This window comes from Trichosurus vulpecula, chromosome 4, assembly GCF_011100635.1.
Source record: "Trichosurus vulpecula isolate mTriVul1 chromosome 4, mTriVul1.pri, whole genome shotgun sequence".
Lineage (NCBI taxonomy): Eukaryota > Metazoa > Chordata > Mammalia > Diprotodontia > Phalangeridae > Trichosurus > Trichosurus vulpecula.
The window spans coordinates 404,387,064-404,396,527 of NC_050576.1; the positions used below are offsets into that span (position 1 = coordinate 404,387,064).

At 41.0% G+C, this 9,464-nt stretch overlaps 1 protein-coding gene across 1 annotated transcript in view; it reads left to right on the forward strand.

The window, feature by feature from the left end:
- LOC118847328 (max-binding protein MNT-like) overlaps nucleotides 1-9,218 on the forward strand; it is a 65,832-nt gene extending 56,614 nt beyond the window's left edge. Inside the window, 4 exon segments of the mRNA XM_036755801.1 lie at nucleotides 7,221-7,718; nucleotides 7,720-7,860; nucleotides 7,862-8,854; nucleotides 8,856-9,218. Coding sequence (XP_036611696.1) covers nucleotides 7,221-7,718; nucleotides 7,720-7,860; nucleotides 7,862-8,854; nucleotides 8,856-9,218 — 1,995 coding nt within the window.
- The last annotated feature ends 246 nt before the right edge of the window (nucleotides 9,219-9,464 follow it).

Here is a 9,464-nt window from a genome sequence, read left to right on the forward strand (position 1 = left end):
GCAAAATGGATCAAAAACCATAACCCTACAATATGGTTTTTACAAGAAACACATTTGAAAAAAGGGGATACACACAGCATAAAAGGAAAAGGATAGAGTAGCAAAAGTAAAAAATAAAAGCAGGAGTAGCAATACTAATCTTGGACAAAGCAAAAGCAAAGATAGATCTAAGTAAAAGAGATAAGGAAGAAAACTATATCCTGCTAAAAGACACCATTGACAATGAAGCAATACCATTTTTTGACATATATGCAGCAAGTGATGTAGTATGCAAATTATTAGAGGAGAAATTAAAGGAGTTACAGTAAGAAAGAAACAGCAAAACCATTCCGGTGGGGGACCTCAACATTCCCCGTTATGAACTTGATGAATTTAACCTCAAAATAAACAAGAAAGACGTTAAGAAGGTGAACAGAATTTTAGAACAGGCAGATATGACAGATCTCTGGAGAAAACTGAGTGGAGATAAAAAGGAATATTTTTTTTCCTCAGTGGTACATGGCAAATACTCAAAAAATGACTATGCGCTAGGGCATAAAAACTTCACAATCTAGTGCAGAAAGGCTAAAAGAGTCAATGAATCCTTCTCAGACCATGATGCAATAAAAATTATTTGTAATAAAGGAACATGGAAATATAAACTTAAAATTAGTTGGAAACTAAATAATCTAATTCTAAAGAATGAGTGGGCCAAAGAACAAATCATAGAAACAATTAATAACTTCATTCAAGAGAATGACAATAATGAGACAACATACCAAAACTTATCGGATGCAGAAAAGTTTTAAGTGCAAGTTTTATATCTCTAAATGCTTACATGAATAAAATAGATAAAAAGGAGATCAATGAAATGGTCATGCAACTGAAAAAAACTAGAAAAAGAACGAAATGAAAATCTCCTGTTAGATACCAAATTAGAAATACTGAAAATCAAAGGAAGGATTAATAAAATTGAAATCAAGAAAACTATTGACCTGATAAACAATACTAAAGGCTGGTTTTATTAAAAACAACAATAAAATTGATAAACCCTTGGACAATTTGATTAGAAAAAAGAAAGAAGAAAACCAAATTACCAGCATCAAAAATTAAAAGGGTGAATTCGCCTCCAATGAAAAGGAAATTAAAACAATAATTAGGAATTATTTTGCCCAATTGTATGCTCACAAATTTGATAACCTCAGGTAAATGGAAGAATATTTACAAAAAATACAAATTACAAAGGATAACAAAAGAGGAAGTAAATTACCGAAATAACCGCAGCTCAGAAAAAGAAATTGAGCAAACCATCAATGAACTCCCTGGGAAAAAATGTCCAAGGCAAGATGCTTTTACATGTGAATTCTATCAAACATTTAAAGAACAATTAATTCCCATACTTTATAGACTATTTGGGAAAATAGGTGAAGAAGGAGTCCTATCAAATACCTTTTTCATGACATAAATATTGTAATGATGCCTAAACCAGGAAGAGTCAAAAGAGAGAAAGAAAATTATAGACTAATTTCCCTAATGAATATTGATGCAAAAATTTTAAATAAAATATTAGCAAAAAGATTGCAGAAACTTATTAGGAGAATAATATACTACAACCAGGTAAGATTTATTCCAGGAATGCAAGGCTGGTACAGTATTAGGAAAACTATCAGCATAATTGATCATATCAATAACAAAGCTAGCAGAAACCATTTGAATATCTCAATAGATGCAGAAAAACCTTTTGACAAAATACAATGCCCATTCCTGTTAAAACATTAGAAAGAACAGGAATAAACGGAGTCTTCCTTAACATTATAAATAGCATCTACCTAAAACCATCAGTCAACATTATATGTAATGGGGATAAGCTAGATGCATTCCCACTAATATCTGGGGTGAAACAATAATGTCCATTATCACCCCTATTATTCAATTTGGTACTAGAAATGTTAGCTTTAGAATTAAGAGAAGAAAAAGAAATTGAAGGAATTAGAATGGGCAAAGAAGAAACTAAATTATCACTTTTTGTAGATGATATGATGATTTACTTAGAGATTCCTAGAGATTCAAGTAAAAAACTACTTGACATAATAAACATCTTTAGCAAAGTTGCAGGATATAAAATAAACCCACATAAATCCTCACCATTCCTATATATCAACTAACAAAGTCCAACAGCAAGAGATAGAAAGAGACATTCCATTCAAAGTTACTGTAGCCACGATAAAATATCTGAGAGTCTTCCTACTGAGACAAACCCAGGGTCTATATGAACACAATTAGGAAACATTTCTCACACAAATAAAGTCAGATCAAATTAAATGGAATAACATCAGTTGTTCATGATTATGCAGAGCTAATATAATAAAAATGACAATTTCACCTAAATTAATTTATTTATTCAGTGTAATACCAATCGAACTGCCAAAAAATTATTTTACAGAGCTGGAAAAATGATAACAAAATTCATCTGGAAGAGCAAAAAGTCTAGAATATTGAATTAATTAATGAAAAGAAATGCTAGGGAGGGTGGTCCAATCATACAGATATCAAAATGTACTATAAAGCAGCAGTCCTCAAAACTACCTGGAACTGGCTAAGAAACAGAGTGGTAGATCAGTGGAATAGCTTAGATACACAAGATGCAGTAGACATCGACTATAGCAATCTACTCTTTGATAAACCCAAAGAATCCAGCTTCTGGGTTAAGAATTCACTATTTCACAAAAACTGCTGGGAAAATTGGAAAATAGTATGGCAGAACCTGAGCATAGACCCATATCCTACACCATTAACCAAAATAAAGTTAAAATGGGTACATGATTTAGGAATAAAGGCTGATACTATAAGCAATTTGGGAGAGCAAGAAATAGTTTAACTGTCAGATTTATGGGAAAAGGAAGAACTCATGACTCAACAAGAGATAGAGAGCATTACAAAATGCAAAATGGATAATTTAATTATGCTAAACTGAAAAGTTCTTGTATAAACAAAGCCAATGAAACAAAGATTAGGAGGGAAGCAGAAAATTGGGAGAAAATCTGTACAAGCACCATCTCTGATAAAGGCCTCATATATAAAACATACAGGGAACTGAGCCAAATTTATAGGAATACAAGTCATTCCCCAACTGAGTAATGGTCAAAGGATAGGAACAGGCATTTTTCAGAGGAAGAAATTAAAGATATCTATAGGCATATGAAAAAATGGTCTAAGTTACTATTTATTAAAGAAATGCCAATCAAAAAAAACTCTTAGGTACCACATCTCTCCTGTCAGATTGGCTAACATGACAAAACAGGAAAATGATAAATGCTGGGGAGGATGTGGGGAGATTGGAACATTAATAAATTGTTGGTGGAGTTGTGAACTGATCCAGCCATTTTGGAGAGCAATTTGGAACTTTGGATGCCCAAAGGGCTATCAATGTGCATACCCTTTCACTAAGCAATATCACTTAGAGGGTTGTATCTCAAAGAGATCACACAAGTGGGAAAGTGACCTGTATGTACAAAAAATATTTATAGCTGCTCTTTTTGTGGTGGTAAAGAACTGGAAATCAAGAGAATGCCCATCAATTGAGGAATGACTGACCAAGTTGTGGTATATAAATGTAATGGAATACTATTGAGCTATAAGAAATGGGGAAGATACAGACTTCATGATAATCTGGAAAGAACTACATGATCTGATGCTGAGTGAGAGGAGCAGAACAAGGAGAACCTTATACACAACAACAGACATATGGATTCTATGAAGACTTGGGTCTTCTCAGCAATACAAGGCTCAAAGACAGCTCCAAAGGACTCCTGATGGTAAAAGCTTGCTGCCTCCAGAGAAAGAACTGTGGAGTCTGAATACAGATTGAGGCAAACTATTTGCTCTCTTTTTTTTCCTCCTTTTTGTGGTTTTGTTTCTTCTGTCTCATGAGTCATTCCATTGGTCATAATTCTTCTTTGCAACTTGACTATTGTGTAAATAAGTTTAATGCGAAGGCTTATGTAGAATCCATATCGGGCTGCGTGCCATCTTGAGGGGTGACGGGGGGAGTGGAGGGAAGGGAAGAAAATTTGAAACTCAAGAACATGCAAAACTAAGTATTGTAAACTAAAAACAAAAAATCTAATTAAAAACACTAGAAAGAATAGGAATAAACGGAGTCTTCCTTAAAATTATAACTAGCATCTACCTAAAACCATCAACAGACATTATATGGAATGGGGATAGATACATTCCTAATAATATCAGGGGTGAAGGAAGGATGTCCATTATCACCCCTATTATTCAATTTGGTACTAGAAACGTTAACTTTAGCAATAAGAGAAGAACAAAAAACTGAAGGAATTAGAACAGGCAAAGAAGAAAACAAGTTATCACTCTTTGCAGGTGATATGATGATTTACTTAGAGAACCAAGTGAAAAACTACTTGAAACAAAAAAAAAGTTATTAAAGTTGCAGGATATAAAATAAACCCCCCAAAATTCTCGGCATTCTTTGATGTTACTAACAAAGCCCAACAGCAAGAGATAGAAAGAGACATTCCATTTAAAGTTACTGTAGCCACAAAAAAAATTTGAGAGTCTACCTGCCGATGAAAAAAACCCAGCACCTATATGAACATAATTATGAAACACTTTGCACACAAATAAAATCAGATCTAAAGAAATGAAAAAAAATCAGTTGCTCCTGTTTAGTCTGAGCTAATACAATAAAAATGACAAAATTACCTAAATTAATTTACTTATTCAGCGCTATAACAATCAAACGACCAAAAAATATTTTAAAGAGCTGTATAAAATAATAACAAAATTCACCTGGAAGAACAAAAGGTCCAGAATATCTAAGGAAATAATGAAAAGAAACGGAGGGAAGATGGCCTAGCCATACACGATCTTCTACTGTATTATAAAGTAGTAATCATCAAAACTACTTGGTACTGACTAAGAAACAGAGTGGTGAATCAGTGGAATAGGTTAGGTACCCAAGACTCAGTAGGCAATGACTACAGCAATCTAATCTGTGATAAACCCAAAGAATCCAGCTTCTGGGTTCAGAATTCACTATTTCACAAAAACTGCTGGGAAAACGGGAAAATAGTATTGCAGAAACTCCACATAGAGCAATATCTTACACCATATACCAAAATAAAGTCAAAATGGGTTCCTGATTTAGTAATATAGGCTGTTACTATAAGCAATTTGGGAGAGTAAGGGATAGTTTATCTATGAGATTTAAGGAAAGGGAAGAATTCATGACCCAAAAGAGATAGAATTACAAAAAGCAAAATGGATAATTTTTATTATGTTAAATTGAAAAGTTTTTGTATAAACAAAGCCAATGCAACAAAGATTAGGAGGGAAGCAGAAAACTGGTTAAAAAAATCTTTATAACCAATATCTCTGATAAAAGCCTCATATCTAAGATATACAGGGAACTGAACCAAATTTATAGGAATATAAGTCATTTCCCAATTGAGAAATGGTCAAAGGATATGAACAGGTAGTTTTCAGAGGAAAAAATTAAAGATATCTATAGGCATATGAAAAAATGCACTAAATCTCTACTGATTAGAGAAATGCAAATCAAAACAACTCTTAGGTACCACATCTCTCCTGTCAGATTGGCTAACATGACAAAACAGGAAAATGATAAATGCTGGAGAGCATGTGGGAGAATTAGAACATGGCTGCATTGTTGGTGTAGTTGTGGACTGATCCAGCCATTCTGCAGAGCAATTTGGAACTATACCCAAAGGGCTACAAAAATATGCATACCCAGCAATACCACATCTAGGGCTATATCACAAAGAGATCACACAAGTGGGAAATGGACCTGTATGTGCAAAAATATTTATAGCACCTCTCTTTGTGGTGGCAAAGAATTGGAAATCAAAGGGATTCCCATCAAATGGCAAATGGCTAAACAAATTGTGGTATATGAATGTAGCAGAATACTATTGTGCAATAAGAACTGAGGAACAGATGGACTTCATTACAACCTGGAAAGACTTATATGAACTGATGCTTTGTGAGGGGAGCAGAACCAAGAGATCACTATACATGGTTACAGACACATGATCTCTGTAAGAACTAACTTTGATAGACATGACTCCTCTCATCAATACAAGGTTCAGAGACAGCTCCAAAGGACTCATGACAGAAAAAGCTATGCACACCCAGAGAAAGAATTAAGGAGTCTGAATGCACAGTGAGGCAAACTATTTTTTCTCTTCTTTTTCCTTCTTCTTTCATTTCATTTCTCCTCTCTCATGATTCATTCCATTGGTTATTATTCTTCTTTACAACTGGACTATTATGTAAAAAAGTTTAACGTGAAGATATATATAGAACTTACATTTGGATTGCATGTTGTCCTGTGGGGGAGGGGGAAAGAGAGGGAGGAAGGGAAAATTTGAAACCCAAAAAACTGTGGAACTGAATGTTGTAAATAAAAATTTACAAAAAGAAATTAATAAAAGGAACTAGCTTTCAAACCTAGAATATCTAGGTTCAAGCATCACTTTTCTCATGTAATAGCTGTTGTACTGGGCAAGTCACTTAAACAGTCAGTGCACTAGGTAACCTTCTGAGACAAGTTAAAGAAACAATACTAACCTGCTTTGTGAGAAGATCAAGAATTTCCCTATATTAATGAAATCACAAGTCAAGTCTTTATACCCTTTCTCCTCAACACAAAGTTATTAAAAATCTCTAGCTTTTCCAATTCTCTTTGCTATATCAAGGATTCACTGACTTTTCGCCTTCTTAGTAATATTAAAATGCCAACTCTGCATGGGATCATGGGATCTTCATGAGATCTGCGTGGGTTCAATCTTCTCATTTAAAGGTAAAGAAATTGGAACTTTTCAAAGTGGCTGATACTATGCCCTGGATGGCACTGGGTTGATCCACAGGGGTAATAATAGCCTGAGGTGCAACTGAGGGTCCATCGGATAAAAATAAAGGGATGGTGAAAGCATATGAAATGAAAAGAAGAGAAGAAAATTTTTTTAAAAATTGTATGTATTTTATTTGTTATGTAACAGAGTTAAAATCATAGTGATTACATTATTCTCTAAATAAACACGCAAAATCCAAGTTTTAACAAATCAGCAATCAATTTGATGATAGGTCTTAACAAGCAAGTATTAGCAGGCAAAAGTATCATTCATTGTTGGGAATTCCAGCATGCATCTTCAGGAATGTGTGTGCATATTGACTTATTTGAAATACAGTACTAGCTTCTTGTCGGCGGGACTCGCGGGGGCCGTGGGGCGGAAGGCACCTGGCAGGAGGGGCGGGCGGGAGGGAGGTGGCGCCGCCTCGGAGGGGGCGGGGGGAGATTCTGGGGCTGCACCCAAGCATTTTTTGCATTTTTATTTTTTTGCAACTCCCATTTTCGGGGGCCGCTTTTGGGGAGCATCTTTCCCGCTATCCCCCGGCGGGGTGCCCCGCGGCCTGCGGGGTGCCCCGGGGCCTCCGAAGTACGCCCGCCCGGCCAGCCACAGCCCCCGAGGCCCGCCTGCCTGCCTGCCCCGCGGCGCGACCCCGCCGCCCCAGCGATAAGCATTGAGACGCTGCTGGAGGCGACCCGCTTCCTGGAATGGCAAGCGCAGCCACAACAGAGAGCACGTGAGAAAGATGAGAAACATCGGCTGGAGCCGGAGCCGGAGCAGGAGCAGAAGGCCAGCGCCACGATGGTTAATCATATGCTGCCCCCTGAAGAACCCCGGATTGAGCCCCCCCCCACTTCCCTTGTCCCCTCCGGCCCCACCACCTGCACCCCCACCCCCTCTAGCCACCCCAGTGACAGTCATCCCTATCCCTGTGGTAACAGGCTTCCCACAGCCGATGCCACCGCCACCTCCCCTCCCACTGACCCCCGCCCCCAGCCCAGCCGCTAACCCTAGCCCCGCGCCAGCCAGCCTTGGTCAGTGCACCTGGACTCAGTATCAAGGACCCCATCCCCCCACTTCCCAGGCCACCAGCCACTGCCACCCCACTCCTGCCGGACTCGAAGGGCATCGCTGCACCCACAGGCAAACCCTTGCCGCCCTTCCCCACACCCATCCTAACAATCGCCCAGCACCATGCGGTCCAACAGCCCATTCAGCGCCAGCTGCCACCCCCGAAGCCACCTCCGCCAACAAAATTGGCAGCTCTGAAGTTGGCGCGGGCCGAGGAGGTGAAGCCAAGTGAGCAGAAGAAGCGGCCTGGGGGAATCGGAACCAGGGAAGTCCACAACAAATTGGAGAAGGACAGGCGGGCCCATCTGAAGGAATGCTTTGAGACTCTGAAACGAAACATCCCCAATGTGGATGATAAGAAAACATCGAATCTAAGCGTCCTCCGCAGTGCCCTGAGATACATTCAGACGCTGAAACGGAAGGAGAAGGAGTACGAGCATGAGATGGAGAGTCTGGCTCGGGAAAAGATAGCCACACAGCAGCATCTGACAGAGCTGAAGCGTGAGCTGAACCAGTGGATGGACGCACTCGAGATGGAGCGGGTGCTGCAGCAGGCAGGGCAGCCCGAGGACTACCAGGTCTCCACCTCCACCGCGTCAGAAGGTGAGGACAACATGGATGAAGACATGGAAGCCATGGGCCTGCCCAAGCTGAGCCAGCGACCACAACCTGAGCTCCTGAAACCAGCTCGCCTGCCTCCTAGCCCCTGCTGCCCCAGCCCCTCACTCCCACCCTGAGGTTCTGCGGCAGAAGCCCCCTCCCTCCCCTCTCCAGCAGCTGCCACCCAGACCCTCGTATCGGCCCCCGCCCACCTCGTGGCCACGGTGGGACGGGGCTCAACGGTCATCGCTCACACTGCCACCACCCACGCCTCAGTCATCCAGACTGTGAACCATGTGCTTCAGGGCCCCGGGGGGCAAGCACATTGCCCACATTGCCCCTTCGGCCCCCAGCCCCGTGCAGCTGGCACCTGCCACATCCCCCGTTGGCCACATTACTGTCCATCCTGCAGCCCTCAACCACGTGGCCCACCTGGGCTCCCAGCTGCCACTGTATCCACAGCCGGTGGCCGTGAGCCACATTGCCCACACCCTTTCCCACCAGCAAGTCAATGGCACAGGAGGGCTGGGGCCGCCAGCCACGATCATGGCCAAGCCAACTGTGGGTGCCCAGGTGGTCCATCACCCCCCGTTAGTGGGCCAGACGGTCCTAAACCCAGTGACTATGGTCACCATGCTATCCTTCCCCGTCAGCACCCTGAAGCTGGCCTGAAGGAGGCATCACTTGGAGGTCCCTGACACTCCTCCCCACCAAGCAACTCCACACATTCCGGCCCAGCCCCCTCTCCCGCCCTCAGGGGAAGTGCAGAGTGCAGAGACTAAGCCCCAGAGAGAGAAGAGAAGGGACGACGGCGGTGCTGACCCCCCCGCCCTACTCGGCGCTGGGCCAGGAGGGCACGGGGGGAAAGGACTGGCCCTGCTGAATTTGGATTTGACAAAAAATCCAAGAGACCCTTTG